A 21,652-nucleotide genomic window follows, 5' to 3' on the forward strand; every position below is an offset into this window, starting at 1 on the left:
ATATTATAGTGAGAGAAACTGGGAACATCAGAGCAATTGCCATTTTGGTTATTGCCTGGGCTGTTGTCTTTCCAGGACTGTTAGGGAAGCTTCCTGAAGAAGCAATGCTAAGATGGCATTTATGAACAGAGCAGCGTTGTAGCAGTTTTCATCTCTCAATCTTACATTTGTGTAAGGAAATAAGTTACCATGTGTATTTTGATCCTATTAAGAAATTGGAAGTGCAAGTAGAAATAGTAAATGCACTCACAGCTCACCTGTGTTCTTCCTCTGTCTCCTCCCATAGGCGCTGTTGGCATACTGCATGCCGGTTTGATTCCCTTACTTGTATCCAAACTGAAGAATGAGTTGGAGGAAATCCAGGAGCTAATCCTTGGTACACTCTCCAACTGTCTGCGCGTGGAGGCTTCTGAAGCTCTAGCAGCTGATGCCGTCACTGTCCTGAAGGAAAAGCTCACACACTCATCAGTGGCCACCAGAAGCAAAGCAGCTTGGGCCATCTTAGAAATTGGGTAATGGAAAAGAAACCTGTCTATAATACATGAACCCAAGAAAATACTCATTTCACGAGTGAGTCAAGGTCATTAGTTTACACTTGTGTTCCACTACACATTGAAGCTGTCACATTTCCCATGTAAAGCATTATCAGCCTCAACACACACATACATAGAAGACTTCTGAAATTCATAACTGCTGTAAAATACTCAAGAAAGCAAATGCAGATCGGTAAACATCATTTGTTATCCTTCTATTTGTCTTTGGTGTTGGCAGTGAAAGCAGGATTTTCTCCTGATTTTCTCAGCACTGCTGAGAAAAAATTCTTGCATGAGAAATGTGAAAACATACAAGGGCACACTCCATCCCCCCTGGTCCTGGCTCTTCTAAAACCTCTTGAAAAGAGAATATTCAGAAGTAACTGCAGACCCCAAACTTAGCAGGTTTTAAAATCTGTGTAGGGTTCAACAGCCAGGTTTCTAACTGAATTGTGAGAGCACATTTAATCCTAATCCTGGTACATGCTGCTGCCCAGCCATCTCCAGTGTATGGCAGACAGTAAAAAAAATAATCCAAACATCACCTAAAAATAGTCAAATAATTGGTAAGCCCACACACATTGGTTAACATGATATCATCAGTCTTGTATCAGCAAGTAGATTTCATAGACACCAGGCACAACAGACATCCCCTTTCTTTTCTTTGTGGCAGGCAGTGGCGCTTGCCATCTGTCCCCCAGTCAGAAAGCTGTGACTCCAAAGAGAACAGAGAGGAGGACTGTGTCAGCATCGCTGTCATCAAACAAAGGAGGGCTGCAGGGATCCAGGCGTGGGGAGAAGCTGTGGGTAGCTGTGTGGTTTGCAGGCACAGCTCAAGAAAGCAACTTAACCATCTTTCCTGCACAGTACTCATCCAGAGGGGAAAAATGAGGTGTGTGAAGAAGTTATTCCTGTGCTGGTGAGCCTGCTTGAAGATACAGATCCTGAAGTCCAAGCCAGTGCAACAGGAGCACTGATGTTTGCTGCTATCAAACCTCAGGGTGAGAGACTGAGGGAGTTCTCGTGGGATACTTTCTGGAAACCCAATTCTAAGCCAACTTAGCAACAAGACTTTTGCCCCTCCACCCCCCAAGTCCTCCGTTTCTAATGGTGTTAAAGCTCTTCAAGAAACTGTAAGATTAGATCATTTCTTTTTATCTGTTATTATATCTATTGTTGCTCCCCCACAGAGCCTAGAGGGGACAGTAGATCTCACATTTCATTCACCTGAAATAGGTCAAGAAATTATTTACCTACCCGCCCTGAACCATTTCTCTTCAGAGGGGGAACACCTTCCGTTCAAGTCCAGGCCACACAGAGATCCACACACCTGATGCTACTCAAATCACCAGTCCTCAGCAGAGAAGCACTACTTTCTGGAAACTCTTTTTGTAGTTAGAGGCAGTTTCTCTCTCACAGTTGGGAGAGGAATGAATATTAACAAGGTTTGTAGTTCTCCCAAGTCACTTACATGACACTGAAAATTTTCAGTGGGATGAATGAGTAATTAGACATAAATGACACTTAATAACAGCAGTTGTGTTCCAGACCTCCTCTGCAAGCATCCCCCCTGCTTCTGAAGACAACACAGGAGTGGATCTCACTGTTTGAAGTGTCTTTAAAAATAAAAGAATGGAGGATGTTCCTAAGGGCATTTAACCCAACCCCAAATACCTTATCTTATCACTCGGTGCCTTGTATATTCTTAGATAATTAATTGCAAATGAAATAATAACATGCAAGGCAGATAAAGTTAACTAAGATCTTTTATCTTAACAGCTGGCAGCTAGCCTTGGTCTTCAAAAGAAAAGCATGTCCGACCTCTTTGCACTGCACCCTCTGGGGTGTTCAGAGCTGTGGCTGGGCAGGGAGTAGAAAGTAGCAACTCAAATGCACGTTGGTTATAGGTAGTAACACATTTTAAAATCAGTTTATTTCTCTACAGGGCGATTCTCAGCCCTAGGGGCTGGAGCCATCCCACCTTTGCTGAAGCTGGCTGCTGAGGAAAGCGGCAAGGCCCAGCTGAGTGCCATCAAAGCCCTCACCATGCTGGCTGAGCTACCAAAGGGCCGCAAGACACTCCTCAACCATTTAGATACGTTTCAGCAGTGTCTGAAGGATCCCAGCAAGGCAGTGAAAAGAGCTGCCAAAACTGCCATCAATGTCATCCAATGGAAACCTTACTGAAGATGTGAGGTTTCCTAGAGATCTGTTGCCCTCTGTTGTTGTCTGGCTGTAAAACTTGCATGATTATATAAGTCCTTTTTTCAAAACTCTCAGTTTCTCTGGATCAGTTCCTCTTAAAAAGTCATTTGTTAACAATTCACATCTATATTTCAGGTCACAAGCAGAATAAGGGGGGCGGGGGGGGAGGAGGGAGGAAGTCTAGAATTCTCCACTAGGAGTTGTTTCCTGAATTACCAAGATTTTCCTGTGTCCTGGGTTCAGCACAGCAGTCATTTTTTCTCCTTCTTAGTAGCTGGTGCAGTGCTGTGTTTTTGACTTTCAGCCTGGGAACAACGCTGATAACACCGATGTTTTTAGTTGTTGCTAAGTAATGTTTACTCTGACCAAGGACTTTCTCAGTCTCATGCTCTGCCAGGGAGGAGGGGAAGCTGGGAGGAAGCAGAGACAGGACACCCGACCCAAACTGGCCAAAGGGGTATTCCATCCCACAGCACGTCATGCCCAGTATATAAACTGGGGGGAGTTACCTGGAAGGCCCAGATCGCTGCTTGGGTCAGGCTGGGTATCGGTCGGCGGGTGGTGAGCAATTGTATCCTCTCCCCTTGTTATTTCCCTTACCATTATTATTATTGGTGGTTTTGTATTATACCTTAGTTACTGGACTGTTCTTATCTCAACCCGTGGGATTTACATTCTTCTGATTCTCCTCCTGGAGGAAGAAGGGGGGAGTGAGCGAGCAGCTGCGTGGTTCCGAGTTACCGGCTGGGCTTAAACCATGACATCCTGTGATACAAGAAACCATTCCTTTCTGGTTTCTTCATCATGTTCTTGCCTTTCTTTTCCTTTCGTCCTTTGAAACCTCAACCTATCAAACAATCAATAACTAATTCTATTAGAAAGAGAAGTTCATAACAAAGTTCTCCAGCAGTCTTGTCTATGCCAAGAAATTGACCCAATGGCAGGAATTTACAGTTTTGCTGCAAACATTTGTTGAACATAGATTGGAACCATTTAGAGCATCATTACAGGAAAAGCAATGGCAATGTCACAGAAGGGCTTCCCCAAGAGAATTATGAGACTTTCCCAGCCTGAACTATAACCCAACACTTACCAGCACCTTTCTAATAAATGAAGCTGCTGACATGACTTGCCAGCAGTGAATCCAGTGGAGATGGACCCCACTGCCCTGGGCTAAGAGCCCCTCAGCCTCACCCTGTCCCTGTGATGAGATTTATTCATATAACATTCTGACACCCCTAGCTAATGACTTCTTGAGGAGGGTTTTAGTAGCAGCCCTCACTTTACTTTGCAGCCCTCTCGGAGGCCCTTCCTCACAACCTTAGCTGTAGTGATGGCTCTTGTGTTTTCAATCTGGTGGTGAGGATCTCAACGTGCAAGTTTTCTCCTTCTGTGTGCTTGGATCCAGGCTCAGGGCTGCCTCATGCAGTTGTCCAAGCTTAGGGTAAAAGGAAAATAAGTCAGAAAAACTTTGGTAGGGTAAAGCTTGGTAAAGCTTTGTTGGGGACAGGCCCCACTGCCTCTAACAGAAGAGGGGTCTGTCTGAAATTGGGTGTAGTATGGAACAAAAGTGCCTCTGTGTTTGTGCTGGTACTTGGTATTTTGTAGCTTTGTACAGCTGTAATCTATCCTTTAAGTACAAAAATTAACAAGTACAATGGAAATGGAAGTGTTGTGCCAGAACTGAAGTTTTGCTATTGTGGCTCACTTTTGAGGGAGAACAGGGTGAGAGGAAAGCTGATCCTAACGTTACGGTCTATTCCAACAGCAGTTGGACAAGGCGATCTCCAGAGGTCCCTTCCAACCTCTCATATTCTATGATTAACAGCTGTCTAAACAGAGATGAGATAAACAAGACAGAGAAATGAAAATGTCAATCCCCTATTTTGGAAAAATGTGTTTAGTTTTTATTTTCTTTAAAAAAACTTAACAGTTTTTTAAAAAACCCTTTTACATCATAGAATTGAGAATAACAGAAAATTCAAGCTGTTTGTATAAGCCAGCCTATCCAACAAGACATAAATTGCCTGAAGGAAATGAGGTAGTTCCTGTGTTTAGAGCTGATGGGCACTGGAAGTGGTGGGAAGTTCAGTAGCATTTTACTCGCTGTGTAGTCAGGGCAAGTCACTACAGATATGCTGCAAATTTCTCTGTCTGTAGTTTTAAGTGTGTAATTGAGGAGGCATCAGCAAAAGGCCTGGGCAAAAAAATAAAGGAGGCCAGCAGGACAAATCCTGGCCATTCCCAGCCATCAAGAGAGGTGTGATAATGTGGCTGACTCAGCTTTGCAGGAAGTCCTATTTGTTTTCGCTCATGCCTTGCTCTCACGTGGTATTTTTATATCTAGAAATTACCAGTTGTAGCTACAATGAAGCTGCATCATCTGTATAAAGGAGTTGTGTGTCAGGGCTGCTTTTCCACTGCAGAAACCCACTGTCACACCACAAACTGCACTACCCTTATATAAAGGGTAAACTTGTCTTGTAGGAGTGACTAAAGTTGAAATGCTTCCTTCCATAACCTAACCAAAGGGTGATTTACAAGTACTGAGTCAGTTGGATTCATTCCCTCCAGGCAGGATCTTGGAGGAACTCTGCCTTTTAAACACACTTTACATACATGAGACACTCATATGTAATACATACTGATGGCAGAATGCACCCAACTCAGTAACAGAGAGCCAGGCAGATGAATCATAGAATCATAGAACAGTTAGGGTTGGAAAGGACCTTAAGATCATCTAGTTCCAACCCCCCTGCCATGGGCAGGGACACCTCGCACTAAACCATGTCACCCAAGACTCCATCCAACCTGGCCTTGAACACCACCAGGGATGGAGCATTCACAACTTCCTTGGGCAACCCATTCCAGTGCCTCACCACCCTCACTGTAAAGAACTTCTTCCTTATATCTAACCTAAACTTCCCCTGTTTAAGCTTGAACCCGTTAACCCTTGTCCTACCACTACAGTCCCTAAGGAAGAGTCCCTCCCCAGCATCCTCATAGGCCCCCTTCAGATGCTGGAAGGCTGCTCTGAGGTCTCCACGCAGCCTTCTCTTCTCCAGGCTGAACAGCCCCAACTCTCTCAGCCTGTCTTCTCACGGGAGGTGCTCCGGCCCTCTTATCATCCTCGTGGCCCTCCTCTGGACTTGTTCCAACAGCTCCATGTCCTTTTTATGTTGAGTACACCAGAACTGTACACAGTACTCCAAGTTAGGTCTCACGAGAGCATGATAATAACGTGCTGAATGTTCAGTGAAGGACGAGGGAACAGCAGAGAACAGTGGGATTGTCTACACTTACAAAACTGCTGCAGGAAAATGCAGTGACAATAATCATTTCACCTCAGCCCCAGCCTTCTGTCACAGACTTCCTGGTAATCCAGGTATCACACTTCAATGACTCTGCAAAACAATTGGCTTGTTCAGGTGTAGAAATAAGACCATCCAGACTGAACTGCTCTGACTAGCAGAAATGTAGCTGCCTTGGCCCTTAGGTGCTGCATTCTAAGCAGTAGATCCTTGCTTTAAGACAATATAAGCTGTTTCCACGCAATGCTCCATATGATATCAATGGTCTTGTCTTACATGCATGCACAGTACAAAACTGGAACAAAGCCTTAACTGAACGCTGAACTAACGGTGTTAGTGGTACCCCTTCCCCTGCTTTGTCTCAGCGATTCTTTGGCACTATTACATCTGACAACATAAAACATGCTATTTCAATCACAGCAGTAATTCTTTTGGCCTATAATTGACCGTGTACTGCCTATACAAACACCAGAATTCGAAGTCTTGCATGTAGAACAGCCATGAACCATTATTAATTTTTTTTACTTACAAAGCTATATTTACTGACAAAAAGGCTGCAGATATAATTCAAATTCACAATTTATTGACAGGACTGCAGAGGATAAACTCTTGCAGGGGCACAGCACAACATGACAACGGTGGCAGAGTTAAACAGCCTGTGTGAAGCAAAGGGTGCTGCAGAGAACGTGAGCTAATGCAGAAACAATGCTATTTATTGCAGAACACCATTTGGTAACTTGGGGGGTTTCTAGAGCTGTGTTATCTTGGTGTCCAGACATTTGGTGTTGCAGACTGAGTTCCACTGCAAGAATAACAGCACAGGCACAGGGCAGCAAAACTCAACACAGCACGGGCATGGATCTACCTGGTAGAGCAGACGAACATCACACTATCTCCTTTGTGATCCTGACTATATAGAAACGGAATTAAGAGGTAAATTTTTATTCTACAGAATCCTTTTTCAGGATATATTAAAATGTAACACACAATTACTTCCACAGTAATATGCCAACTCCTAAAATGAGTTTCTCAGCCAAAATTTGACATCTGAAATGTCCCTTCACTTCATAAAGACCTTTGAGATCTCAAATGTAATTGAAATTAGTCAAACAGGTAAAACTCCTAACTAAATGTTCTATTGCAGGCTGGTTTTCCCTGGGAAAACATAGACCTGCCTTCTTTTTATGTTATTTGGCAGGAAATAACATACCCTGGTTTATTAGAAGATATAACAAAAAAGGAAGAAATATATTTTAGAGGATTTCTACTATAGGCCACCCATATATTTAGTAACAAGGCATCAAACCAGCATGTAGATATCAAGACCATCCACCAATGTTAGCAGTTACTAAGATACCCAGTAATTTGGGGGGATATGTTTCAGTGTATTTCTGAATTTCCCTGTTAAAGCAGTGACTATAAGGTGGGAGATGAGATTACAGCTCTGAAATAGTGGTCGGGAAATCAAGGCAATCAAGAATATGTCCTTGAAAAAGTTTTCACCAATAAAGAAACCAATGATGAAAAAGAAATGTCCACGTTGACCCAAAACGGGTTTAGGAGAGAAACAGAAAACAACCCAGTGGCATGAACAGAAATCACAGGGTAAAAAGAACTGCTTAGAAATATACAGCATAAGTCTGGATTTTCAGGCTTGGAATTCCCAGTACTCTTATTAATTGGTAAACTGACTGATTCTATAATTTAGCAAATAATCATTTAGAAAATTTCCATACCTAAAAAAATTCTTTATGATTAAGGATTTTCTTCTGAGATACACCAAGTCTCGAAACAAAGGAGAACAAGGTGTACTGATGTTGGAGTAACACTGGTTAATAGAACAGGTTGGAGTTAACCCAAGATATCCTTTGGCCCTGGCAGTGTTTTGACATCTGACAGTTATTACTTCACTGCTAAGTACAGTTTTGCCTTTTAGACAGTGCACAAAATGAAAAATGCATCCTAAAATTCTTCTCGTACTCACATTCTGATAAAACAAAAGGGTCACCTGTCCTAGCAAGTCCAAAGGCACCGGTTCAGATCATGTTCCCCGTGAACCTCACCAGCAAGATGATGACACCAATGATGTTACATGATGCTAAATGGGCAACCTGTACTACTGAGTTTTCTGCGGGTGCTGTCTCCCTTCTCAGGTTAGCCGTGTTTCTGACCCATAGCACAGATTCAGCCCTCGAGTTGTGCTTGGTGTTTGCTGGCTTTGCAGTCGTCTCGGTGTGGAACATTCATTCTACACGCAGCTACAGACTAAGGACCAGGGAAGTACTAACATAACAATGGGTGTGGGGAATGCCACAGGTGTCTATAGCTAACTTCCCACTTTGGGATGAGAGACAATGGTCCCTAATTCGAGAGGCTGGGCAATTAATTAGCATTCTAGGTGCCAGTAAAACAATGAGCTAGATCAGAGAAACACAGCTGAGGAATGCTTCCCTTGGACTGACTTAGCTTTCAGTAGAGTGTACTCCATAATAAAGCTGCCACAGACTTGGTCACAAAAATGCTAAAGATCCTTTTGAATTGCTTCATACACATTTAAATACTTCAATTAACATGTCAGGACGTGGCACTCTCACACACTGTAATTAAACTCATTGTTTCAACAGAAATGTTGTGTGTACAGCAAGTCTTTGCTTTTAGCACTACGTGCTCCACAGTGCTCCACACTACAATGACATTAGCATCTAGGTAGATTTTAAACATCAATGACAAATGGTTGGTCTTTTTAGCCTGAAGCCAACAATGATTAGGGCCCAGATATAATTAATGTGGTCCCGGGTCAATGCTGGAACTAATTCAGTTGCACCCTGCACAGACCAAGTTTTCAAACAGGCTGCACGTCTCAGCGATACCAGGAAAATTCTTGTATAAGCCTGTGTCCCACCCAGGCAGAGCTCATTTTGCATGCACAGACATTTATATTAGCTTTTCCTAACAGTTTCCAGAAGGTTAGGAATATTATGTCTCTTTGTTCTTCCAACTACAGACTCATTCCCAATCCCCATTTGCTTTCAGAAGTCCAGGAGTTGGAAACCATTCTGTCCTGCTCTGGAAAATGGCAGCTTTAATTCTATCTCTTCATGTTCCAAAGCAGGGGGTATTATTGCTTCCCACCATACATTTTATTTAAAATATGTATATAAATAAATAAAAATCATACTAAAAATGCATAGAAGTGAGAGATTTGTCTAAGGACAAAATAAAGAGTCTAGGAAAGTCAAGTTTGGCTGCTTCCATTTAAACCAGAAGGGCTGAATGTTTTTTCTGTGGCTACACACAGAACTAATATGCTGAAAAGTTCAAGCACAGAACCTATGTTTAGCAAGACAAAATTTGCAATTTGAACGAATGAAAACCATTGTAATAATTTGTTCTAATATACTTTAAATATAAGTTAAGTTTGTAAAGTTAAAGCTTGCACTTACCTCAGCTTGAAGTTCATCCAGGTCCCTTCAGAAGAGCAGGGCTGCTGCTGCTGCACAGCTGTGCTGGTGCTGTTCTGCCCTTGAGTGCTGACAGGTGAGGAGAGGGGCAATTCTGTTTTACAGCTCCATGGCACATGGCAAGCTGAAGTGTTCTTCAGGAGGGGCAAAAAGGCAGCCTCTTTTACTAATAATGAGGGTGATAACCTTAGGCACTGATGCTGGGTGTACTGTCCTTCATCAGAACCGCTAATGGATATTGGAGTGAGCCAGGTCCTTCAGGTTCTCTAGCACAGGCCTGCAATACACACTCCATGAAAAAATAATCACCAGGCAAGAACTGGTGGGTTTTGGCATGTCTCAGTTTCCTCAGTGGCTTATCGCCCTCTGTTGTTACATCCGTGACACTGTACTGTGAGTTAAGCAAAGGGAAGCTCGGCTCTCCCCTCCCGTTCTCGGTACGCCATAGCACCGCTGCAGGTGCAGGTGCAGGGCAGGGACCTGCCGCTGGGACATACGATCATTGAACACATTTTAAAAAGCAGCAGTGTTCCTCAGAGCAGCTTTGCTGTGAACTCATGGCTCGTGAAGAGCCTCCTCGGCACAGCGCGAACATCAGCTTTAGCTCTCCCAGCCCAGTGCTTCAAACCGATGAATTCAAGTGCTCTTCACAGACAGTAACCAAGGCCCTACAGCTTTTCTCCCAAATGCCAGTCACTGCTGGTGGTGCATATATTTATCACTGCTCTTTGCTCCTCATTTTTGTGTCCTTTTACTTCGTATAAACATTCCCAATTTTGCCAGTTAAGTGACCTGAGCCATTGGTGATCACAGCTGCTGATGGTGCTCTGATTACAACAATCACTTGCACATGAAGAACTCAGCCTTGTGCCATGTCCTCATTCACCCTAGACAGACATTTTGGTTCAAACCAAACCATGGTTTCTGCAGATGTATCCTGAATTAATCCACAGACTTTCCCTCCCCCAGTGTTTCAGTGCATGAGCTTTTTCAATAATAAAAAAGGAATAAAACCGATTTCTGAGTTGGAAGAACAGAGTGTTCTCATGATCATTTATAATGAACATTTGTGAGATACTTGGATACATTTGTTATGACTGATACAGAAAAATGAAAACATAAGTGGGGAGTGGATACTCTTTTTCAGGAGTTAGCCTGAAAATTATGTAGTAATTCTTAAAAGGAAGATCTGATTTGTTTAGTGTGTGTTCTTTATGCACCATGTTGTAATTAGCTTACAGTGCTGCTAGGTGAATTTTTAATTATTTTGTGCAGTTCATTTAAAATAAGTCTGTATATCTAACTAAAGTCCACTAAAATAAGCTGTAATCCTAGATCTTACCTGACAGGATAAGCTCTCTCAGGATCTCTTGAAACAGAGTTGTATTATTTATGCTGTACGTGCCATGCATGTGCATTGTGCTGTTAGCCAGAGCTATAGCTGGAGTCTCTCCACTCACCAGAAGTATTCCACATTTACAGCCAAACATGGGGAACAAGCATGTGCTCACTGTTCCCATTTTTAAAGCATGAGAATGCCCAGCACAGTGTGTGCTGTGGTTTTGCCTGAGAGTGTCCCACAGCAAGAGCTGTAACATGGACAATTATCATGAAAATTGAAGAAAAGTCACTTTCTTCCTTAAAATCATGAAACTGCCTTTGAATTCCATAGGTACCAACCTGAGGTGGCGTTTAACTGTCAGTCTAAACAGAAAAGGTTTGATCAGCACAATATCAAGCAGTTTCTCTATGAAATTCTACATCAGAGGATGCTCCAGGCAGCAGCCAGACTGTCTGTAAACATTCCAACTCTGCCCTCTACAACATGCAGTCTTCAGACCAGAACCAAAGCAGGTTGCTGAGGATGTACAGTAAATGTCCCTGGGAAACTGAGAGTTAGCTTTTCCAAGCTCCTTAATCCTGGGGAGGAAAATGAGTGCCTGATTAACCAAGAGGCCATCTAAAGGCTGCTCAGCCTGCCAGAGAATCATGTGTGGTGTTTGTCTTTATCCAAATGGCTTTAAAGTTTCACCATATTTTTCTTTTTGTAACAAAGCATGACAAAGAGGGGTCTGGGCAATCCTCATTGAGGTATTTCTTGTTTGTTTGTCATCCATTACTATTAGCCAGAGCCAAAATCTAGACACCAAATCAAGTTTCTCTGTCTTCCATTATATTATATAAAATTCCCATCATTTTGTGGACATCAAACACTTCAAAATATACAAATACTTTAATACATACAAGTCTTCATAGTCCATTAAATATAATTAATTCCATGGTCTTCAAAATAGTCTATCACTGTATTAACTGTAAGAAAAAGGTTTGCACTGGTATTTATATAGTATTGATTTGATCTGGCCTATGCAAAACCTTTCAGCACACCACAGGGATTAAAAAGAGCAGCAATTCCACTAAAATCCAGAGCATTTGGGGTTAGAGCCAAACAAAGAAAAGATACTATCAGGAGATTATCAAGGGAGAGTGATTACAGCTGCAGGAGTTAGCAGCAGTGTGTATAGCACATACAGAGACACTACACTGGCTTCCCCTTTAGATGGACTTCTGGCAAGCCCAGTGCATCCTGCTGGAGAATCGCACTGAAATGCTTTGGGACAACCCAGCATCCCACAATATGGGTGCAAGAGGAACAAGGAATTGTGGTGCAGCTTGACTACTGCAACCGATGTCTTCTTTTGACACTTGATTCCCCAGGAAGCTGAATTAGATGATAAGAAGATCTATTGACTTTTTGCTTTCAAGTGGTAAATCTGTCTTCTCCTCTATCTCCAGCTGGTACCAAACTTATCAAGTGGAGACAATCAGACTGGTTTAGCTGATATCCTGCAGCTGGGACCATTCTCCTTCATGAACTGTTAACTCATGCTGTTGTAAAGCATGAATTCTATTTCAATGAAATCTTCACAAGAAAGATTTATAGCTTTGCAGAAAAGCAGCCCAAAGCCCTCAAATGTGCTTGAAAGAAAAATGCAAATCCAGCACTCTGATGCTTTGGGCTTTTAACCATATGCATCGATTGGTTTGGAGCACAGTCCATCGAAAGAGGCATTAACACCAACCCCAAGACAAAGCGGTCCCAGTAATCGTGGCTGGAGATTAACTTTGATGTACCAAGACAGCAATTGATCAATAATAAATAAATATATATATACACACACACATACATATTTAAGATATATACTATATATAGTGCATATATATAATGTATTGCATGTGTGTATATATATGTATTTTGTATAAAAAAGCTTCACATTCAAGTATAGATACATATTAAAATATAAAGAAAGGAGGACCTTTTGAAGTTAACCTGAAACAGAGAATCTATCATAAGCAGAATTCTTATTAGGATCATCAAGACATGTTTGCCCTAATTTCAAAATGCAGATGGTTAGTGAGAAACACAACCCAATGAAAAGAGAGAAAAAGGGGAAAAAAGTGATAATGGAAAAGGAGATGTAGTGTCAAATGCATCAGTATATACATAAATCCTTTACTTATAATATCCCATACTTGCAGAGAACAAAAGCAATGTTTTAATTTGAATTCATAATATGGTCCCTCAGTTGTGGCTTTTTTGTTATCGTCATAGCCAAAGGAAAAAGACATTTGAATGATCAGAAGAAGAAGGGTTGAAAATTAAACTAGTACCATCAACCCTAAAAGGTAGTTCACAAACCTTGATATGAAATATGGCTCATGCAGCTTTGTTCTGCACCTAAAATATGAAATGTATCACGAGTAGAGAGAATATTGGACAGAAATTCTGAACCTCAATTAGCCCTGGATTGATTCAATGTCTAACCAGAAATTCTCTCAGTGGCCTTCAGCTTCAGATTGTTGAAATTATGCTCACATAATCAGCAAGTAAATCACCCTGACTTTTACAAACAACGAAAATACGAAGTGTATCTAACTCTGTAAATTTACAAGTCATCATTTTTTGCTTGACAAATACAGTACAATCTGGAACTGTGATCAGAGGTTTATGCAAAGAAGGCATGGCAAAATACAGCCACAGTCAATAGGATGATGCCATTGATATTCACAACATTTCTCCAAAGTGGCACTTCGCTTGTGTCAGTGAGTTTCTTCTTCAACGCTTCCTCTTCCTCCTTGCTCAGTTTGGGTGCTTGTTGATCTAAGCCACAGAACCAGTTGTACACTTTCTTAAAGCATCCCGGTTCTTCCCTTTCCTCGTGAACTGGAAGGAGTAACACACTGGTCATGAAATGGACCACTGCATGCACTAGAAGATCCTTGTGACTGCGGACATTCCTGTATTTAATCCAGCAGTTCTGCTTTATGGTCATAGTTACATGGAAACATTTTAGTACAAGGCAGTACAGGAATCAAGTTAACACTGTGTTTTCACAGCTCATCTGGAAAAAGTGATTTTCCACATGTTGCAAGAGAGCCTTATGCAGAAGACATTTGCACCTTTTGCAGCGTAGAGACTTGGTTTGGTACTGGAAAAGCAAACTGTGCTGCGAAGCTTGAACTCATTTTTTTTCAATACTTTCTACACTTTTAATTAAAAGGCATATAGATGAATTTGAGGATAGTTACGAAAAGGAACTTGGGAGCAGAACCACAAACCAGCTCAGAGAGCAGGTGGTTTTGCCCAGATGGATGTCTGGCAGTTCACTTTCATGATGCCTTGCACCAGATCTTTGCTCCTTCAATCCTGGCTACTGCTTCCAAGTGAATTCTCATTGTTTCATTCCAGCACTGCCACCTAGCTACCTAGAGAGCAAGATTTTCTCCCTTCAAGTCCACTTCACTTCTGATTTACACTAGGCTTGATAGGTTGCTAAAAGGCAGCTTACTAGGCATTTAAATATGTGGGGTTTGCGGTATTGTTGTTGGGGCAGGGGGGAAGATGTCTTTTAATATCAAGCATGCTAATGTTTCTTCAGGAATGAAATAGGGATATGCAAATATATTGATAGGATCTCTAAATATTCAGCAGTTACCTGATTCCTCATCTTTTTCATCAGCTTTGATCTCCTCCTCATCTGCATCAAGATCGATACGTTCTTCTTTGCTGTTCCGTAAAGACCAGCACAAGCGGTAAAGCTGCCATGAAACAAATGAGTTTATGAATTTCTACACAGGGACAAACCAGCACATGAGCAAGCCCGCGACATTCCAAATGTTTCTTAAGTCAATGTCTAAGATTATTAGGAGTTACTGAAGATTTGTGACAGATAAATGAAGACTAGTTCATTTGCTTTCTTACAAGGAGAATGTGATGTGGGTAGCTGAGATGTCAGGAGGTAATATGCCAAACACCAGCATTTAAACCTAGCGGTTTCATTGAATTCCATTTCTTGAAGAGCAGGACTGCAGTAATACTCACGTGTACATCAGGGATGGGTTTAGTCATGAAGGAGACTGCCAGGATGACGATGGCGGAAACCCCAAAAAGGATGATTGCAAAGTAAAGGTAGTGAATCCCACAGATGATGAACGGGCATTTGGAAGGGGTCACACAGCTGCCAGTTCCATAGGCAAACTCTGCAATCATTCTACTGAGTCCAACTAACAGCCCAACTACCAGGCCCCAGAAGGCACCCTGCAGACAAGGTGACAGAAGTTACCAAAATAAGTAATTTCAGGCATGGAAATAAGCTCTAAGCTCTGAATAGTTGCTGGAGGAGACACAGAGGTAGTTATGTGTGAAGTTGGCTTTGGCACATGGGCTTTAACCCAGATACTTTCAGTGATCGTATTTACATGGAGGACACCTTACCCAGCTCATTTCTCAAAGTTCATCTGTCTCCACACAATGCACTCCTACAGGACAGGCTCCAGCCACAGAATACATATCCCAGAGGTTGTTCTCGTATCATTTTACCTTTGAGGGCTGAATCCCTGACAGTTCTAGCATGATGGAACCAGCTAGTGTGTATGTGTGATTCCTCTTAAATATGGGTCTGGTTTATCTTCTAATGACCTTAGCAGCAACTAGTTACAAGTTAATTCTCGATACTTTTGGTGGATGTTTTGCTGCTAGATATATATTACTGCAGCCACACATATAAAAGACACACAGGTATGTCTGGGCACAAATTGAAATATGGGAAATTCTATTTAAGCAAGAGCTTTTTTTGTTGTACTGTAAGGATGATTGATTGAACATGGAACAGGTTGCCTAGAAACACTGCAGAGTCTCCATCCCTGGAGATATTCAAAACCCAACCGGAGAGGACCTGAGCATCCTGCTCTTGTTAGCCCTGCTTTGAGTAGGGGGGTAGCACAAGTACAGAGGTACCTTCCAATCTCAACCATTCTCAGAGTTTGTGAAGCCAAAAAACTTATGATGGCAACACAAATTTATAAATCCTGATTAAAAATATTCTAGGTTTGATGCTGGGTTTACGAACAAAACAGTTTTATTATTCAGTGGTCAAAGATACAAAAAGGTTTGGAGTAGGACAAGATAGTTACTTCTATTTCTGGCAGAAAGAAGAGTAATTCTGAGCAAGAAATGTTGATAAATCTTATAAGTAATTACAATATTTGAGTTTATCTTATGCAAGACTCCAATTCTCAGAAGCTTTGATGCTTGTCTCCATATTTACCCAAATCTAAATTGTGCAGGGTATACAAATCCCCAAGGATTATACTTGAATTCTTACTCAGATAAAATTCCAGCTAAAGTCAATGACAGTTTTCCATGAAGTACACAAAGATTTAATCCATTTGTAAGGTTTAGCCATATTGGGATAGGAAATGGAACATCCTTTCTGCGTAAAATAGGCTTTTCTTGGATATACACACAACCAACCACTGAACTGGACTCAAGAGGAAATAGTGAGAAAAGTTTGAGCCCTATTCAAAAACTTGCTCTCTCAAGGCTTTGTCATTGAACTCACCTCCTTAGAGCAAAACTGAGCAATAGGAAAGCATTGTTATTCCTAGTATTACAGGAAAGAAACTGAATTCCTGAGTATTGAGTTTTCAGAATGTCTGAGACCTCAGTTACCTCGATTGGCCTATGGTCCTATTAAAGCATGTGACAGACCTCATGCCCTTCTGAATGACTTACAAAGGCTCAAGTACAATATTTCTCAGTTCACTGCTCTATGAATCAAAATCAATTATTCCCAGACTAGGTCCTAAAGGCAGTGGGAAACAATGCATGAAATAACAGCAAGTTTGTTTAAAAGAGCATTGACAAAATATATAGTGGTCCAGAGGAAGGTGAAAGGTGATATGTGTAGTAAAGCAGTTTGTGACCAATACTCTAAGGGATTACTTTCAAATATGTCTCCATAAATTATCCATTTGACACACTTCTTGGCAAAGTGATACGTAACCTAAGTTTCAGAGCTAAGAATTTCTAGGTGACTGTTTCTGTATCAGATTAGCAAGGAACTTTTTCAAACTCATCTCTGAAACCTCAGGCCCTGAGGTGTGGAAACAGAATCCCTGGACTATAATTAGCATTAAAATAAACAGGAAGAAGTTGCTAACAGAAGACACTAAACCAAAACAGGCAGTTCTCACGCTGCCTAAATGAACATGCAGCATTCTTGTTTCCTGATTTGTACTTACCGGCTCATTAACCCGCTTGCAGAAGATGGCAAGCAGGAAGACAGCAGCAATGGGAGGTCCCAGGTAGCTAGTAACTGACTGAATATAATCAAAGAGCTGCCCACTTTGAGCTGACTGCACCACAGGAACCCAGGCAATGCTGATGCCAATTAAAAGTACCATAAATGCCCTGTAAACACAGCCAGATATTCAATTAGTCACCTGCTTAGAAGCATCTATCAGAAAGAAAAAAGCAGCAATTAGTAATTTAAATGTCCATTTTGTATTTCAACCAGCAAAATCAATTGTAATGGCCAGTGTCCACTGAACAAACAAAAGAAATCCAACTTGGATAGTGTCTGTCAGCTGTCTGTCAGCACACAGCTAAATGTGCAATCAAAACATAGAAATCACTTTTTTCCTTTGTTTGTTATGTCCAGAGACATAGATCAACTAGAGGAACTAGTTCATTGATGCTGTAGTATGGTGTAGCATAAAGCCTATGAAGATAGCTCAAAGTAGTTCCCTTTAAACAGCAGTAGGAAATGCTGAGAATTACTCCAGCTACTTCATGCACCGCTGTCAGTTAAATTGGAAGCAAGGGTGGGGTTTCTGCCAGGAAAGGGTGTGGTGGGACAGCGTGTCTGGCCACAGGAGGCCACTGCTACGCTGCCTGCGGGAGCAGGTTTCCACCCGGGCACGCAGGGCATTCCTAGGAGGCTGCAGGCCGGGATGCACCTGGTGCTCGCTGTTTGTACAGCTGGAGAAGGCTCGGCTGCACTTACCTTCCTGCTAACATAAGCTCTTTCTCAGACGGTCGTGCTCGAATCTTAGTGTAAATGTCCATAGTGAACAGAGTACTAGCACTGTTGAAAATGGAAGTCAGGGAGCTCATAAGGGAGGCCAACATGACTGACAACATCAGACCCCGCAGACCTGCAGCACAAAGACATGTGAACTGGGCTGAGCATTCTGTAAGGGTCTCAGTACGTGGCACTATCCACAGGCTTGTGTGGTGGTTTCAAGCCAGCCAGCTCTGAGTGTGTCTGGCACATTCATGTGCGGATGTCTGCCTGACATTGTCTCACAGTGCAAGCAGAGTAATGTCTGCTGAGCTTTGGAAAAGCTGTTTACAGCAGTGACAGGGCAGCTCGTGGCCTTTTACAGCATAGGTACTACTTTTGTGAATGCTGTCTGATTAAGTGTTGAAATAAAAAGAAACAAAAAATACTAAGCAGACTGTCACCTATCTGTAAAAACAATTTCTCTTATTTGCAGGCAAGTGCTCGCTTGCAGTACATTTGTAAACCAGTTGTTTGGCAAAAAGAAGTTTCTTTTATTGTTTGAAAATCAGAGTAAGCCATTATTCCAGATGGCATGATCTAGTGAACACAGTGTGAGGAAGTACTGTAGTATTTTAATAATCCTATGTACAACAGTTATAATACAACAGCAGAGATATCAAGGAAGTACCATGGTTTGTATAATATCCTAATCTGTCTTTGTAGGCTTCTGAACCAGCTCTCTGGTTTTCTGCAGAAATCTATCTTCTACATGCACCTTGTGGTGCCTTGTTCTCTCATTGAACAGGTGTCTTGTGGGACAATGGGTACCTGGAATATTTTCTCCTGCCACCTCACTGGGTTTAGCGGAAGGACTGCAGGTGTGTGCCTCCAACTTAGAAATGCTGGCAGAGACAGTTTCTATAAATCATTGGCCAAGGAGGTTACGTTTTACCTTCACAGAAAGGGAACTCAGTTCCCATTTCATCACCAAGTATTTGTCAGCTGGAAGCTGTCATCTGCGTGTAGCTATTCTGCACCTACAGCTACAACTAATAGAGGTTACCCCTTTGATAATAGTACATAATTCTAGCAAGAATTTGGGAACTAAATATGGGACATGGGCTCCTCTACCACCTGATTTTACAGTCTGTCAGCCTCAACTTTCCTAAAACAAACTCACAAACACAGGCAGTATCCTACCTCTTGGCATAAGCTCCACTACCAGCTTTGGATAAGCAATGTTTGTACAGCCAACTGCAGTGCCACAGGACTCCTGACAGATTTCGGGCACAACACAAGCCACCACATCTGAGGAGAGAATAATGAGACAGGGTTAGACAAGGTCATATAAATAACAGATTGCTCCCAAATTAGTAGAGCTTCAAAAATTTATCTCTGCATTGAATCACAGAATTGACATGCTTGATATCATCCTTGGTCTGCTGGCAACAAGGAAGGCGACTCTAAGGCTCTATCTTTCCTTTCCTCTCTAAAAGAATACTGAAAAGTGCTTCAGGTCAACAAATCAGCATTTATTTGTCAGACCAGAACTGAACAACACAAGGAGAACAAGTAGAAAAACAAGCCAAGGAATGCAAAGACCTCTCCCTCCAAGCTGAACATCTCTCCTTTGCCTGCTGTTAAACACACTGATGGTTAGAGAGAGGGGAGATGGGCATTTCCCCCATGCTGCACTCAGGACTGTCTGTGGCCCAAAGGGTTGCTGTCTGTGGCTGGTGATGCTCTTCCTCTGACTGCCAGCAGAGTACCAGTCCTGGACAGCATTTTCCACTATTCAGCCAGAGTGGGCTCTAACAAACAGGTAACTGGGGAGAGACACAGTGGAATTTCTCTCCCCTAAAACAGACAGCAGTAGGATTAGCAGAAACGTGGGATCAGGAAAAAGAGGAAGACCTGTGGCTTCTTAGAGTGTAGTCTTTGTGCATACATGTGCCTGGACAATTTGGATGACAAGATGACAATCTAACAGGTTTTTTGAAAGGGACAGAGAATAGGCAATTGAGATTGGCAGTGAAAGACAGGCAGTGAGAAGAGATTTGCACTTCCATGTACACGTGCATACCTGTATACAGAATTCGGCTGATCATTCCAGGCATCACTATAATAAACATGGGCAAGAGTTTCAGGTATCCACACATGATACAGCCAGCCTTCACATGGGACATGTTTTTGCCAGAGAGACATCTTTGGACAATAACCTGTCAGTGAGACATGGCAAACATGACTCAACCAAGAGCAGCATTCCATGAACACACCACACCAAGTTCTAGGAACAAGGTGCTTCGTAACCTCTGTGATAGTGAAAGAGCCTATGTACTGTTTCTGTCACTAGGAAAAATAAAAACTACATGAAAATCTAAGGGTATATTTGAAATAAGTAAAGGTTGTAGGGAAAAGGAAGGAAGATTGAGGAAGAGCCTCCAGACTGAAAGACCTGACATATAAAGAACATCCTCCCAAGACTGTGCATGCAAAGATGAAAGCCGCACAAATAGCAAACAAATTAGTATTACTGAATGGGGAATTATATCTAGACCCAGTCTAATGGGGATCATTTGGTGCATGGTTTCCTAAGCTAATGTTCACATTACAGCCTCTCTGTGTTTTTACATATGGTCACACACAAAAAATAAGAAAGGAATTATACACAGTATCTGATGGGCACACTGTATAAGAAGAATTGAAAGAACACCCATTCCATTTTCTCACATGTGGGAAGGGTTTAGAAACCAGAAGCTGAAAAGCCACTGACCAGTTCTGAAATAACTGCTATTTGTGTGACCCAGCTGTGAATTACAGTGGGGAAGGAGCACCCCTGGGTCACACTAGACTGCAGAGTTTTGTGTTCAGCTTTTCCAAGGCAGATGGCTTCCACATTACCTGATCTGTGCACCAGTACCACATAGCAATGATGCTCAAACCAAAGATGACCCCTGGCCATGGCAGATCTCCAGTGACGGCATCTCGGAAGATGTGAAAGGAATCCTTCCGAGGAGTGTAGCATTCTGAATCTATTGTAGTATTCCCATAGGAGATATTGGATGGAATTGCTTCCATGTACTTCTGCATGAAAGCATCATAACCTCCTACTTCAGCAAATGCTGAAAAACAGAAAGTGAAAGTAGCGATCAAGTATTTAATTCCGAAATCTCAAATAGAGCTAGAGAAAGTGAGGAGAAAAACCTCCTGAACATGGCTGTACAGAACCCCTAGCCAGCACACAGCAACCTTTTCAGGAAACAGCATACAGTGTTTGTAAGCACTCACAGTCTAAGTACCCAAGTGACCTTTCTTTTTAGGTTTCTGCGTAACTTGCAAATGTTGGGTTAGGCTCCACTGTCTCAACATTTCTTATACATGCTTTGCCAAGAAGTGAAATGACCATACATTATTTCCACACACTGTTAACCTAGGGAGAACCTAAGGCAGGGTCTTACCAGGTTAGGTCAGTTTGAAGTTTTTTCTGTTGTGACAGTGGTGGAATAATTTAATTTCAGTGAAAGACCTAGCTAGAGGAAAACCAAGTGCTGAGTAACTAGAAGATAGGGAAAGGACTCGACAAATTCGTGGAGTCTTATCACTACTTCTTTCTTTCTTATAATCCTTTCTATTAATTCTGTTTAACAGCATGATTTCTGTTGTAAAAAGTATATGGACTTCTGGACAGACACACTGTACTCTTCATAAACATTCCGTTCATATCTTCTGTCCAGCTGGCAATATAATGATATCCACAGATCAACTACAAGGCTTATTTAAAATGTTAATATGTTTGC

At 41.9% G+C, this 21,652-nt stretch overlaps 2 protein-coding genes across 6 annotated transcripts in view; one reads left to right on the forward strand and one right to left on the reverse strand.

Moving 5' to 3' along the window:
- The window catches only part of RSPH14 (radial spoke head 14 homolog), a 92,270-nt gene extending 89,464 nt beyond the window's left edge, over positions 1 to 2,806 (forward strand). For all 3 annotated transcript variants that reach the window (XM_030501515.1, XM_030501517.1, XM_030501516.1), the window contains 3 exons: positions 287 to 512; positions 1,401 to 1,534; positions 2,479 to 2,806. In XM_030501515.1, the coding sequence (XP_030357375.1) occupies positions 287 to 512; positions 1,401 to 1,534; positions 2,479 to 2,720 (602 nt within the window). In that variant the 3' untranslated portion in view covers positions 2,721 to 2,806. The remainder of the gene's footprint in view (positions 1 to 286; positions 513 to 1,400; positions 1,535 to 2,478) is intronic.
- A 7,725-nt stretch (positions 2,807 to 10,531) lies between these two features.
- SLC5A1 (solute carrier family 5 member 1) overlaps positions 10,532 to 21,652 on the reverse strand; it is a 29,135-nt gene continuing 18,014 nt past the window's right edge. Inside the window, exons 8-15 of one of the 3 annotated variants that reach the window (XM_030501668.1) lie at positions 20,757 to 20,977; positions 19,939 to 20,074; positions 19,056 to 19,163; positions 17,856 to 18,006; positions 17,092 to 17,260; positions 14,891 to 15,106; positions 14,505 to 14,607; positions 10,532 to 13,732 (exon numbers count right to left, since the gene is read on the reverse strand). In XM_030501668.1, coding sequence (XP_030357528.1) covers positions 13,515 to 13,732; positions 14,505 to 14,607; positions 14,891 to 15,106; positions 17,092 to 17,260; positions 17,856 to 18,006; positions 19,056 to 19,163; positions 19,939 to 20,074; positions 20,757 to 20,977 — 1,322 coding nt within the window. In that variant the 3' untranslated portion in view covers positions 10,532 to 13,514. Of the gene's footprint in view, positions 13,733 to 14,504; positions 14,608 to 14,890; positions 15,107 to 17,091; positions 17,261 to 17,855; positions 18,034 to 19,055; positions 19,164 to 19,938; positions 20,075 to 20,756; positions 20,978 to 21,652 lie in introns of all 3 variants that reach the window. The other 2 variants (XM_030501666.1, XM_030501667.1) reach the window with 2 other exon arrangements.

This window comes from Strigops habroptila, chromosome 11, assembly GCF_004027225.2.
Source record: "Strigops habroptila isolate Jane chromosome 11, bStrHab1.2.pri, whole genome shotgun sequence".
Classification (NCBI taxonomy): Eukaryota; Metazoa; Chordata; class Aves; order Psittaciformes; family Psittacidae; genus Strigops; species Strigops habroptila.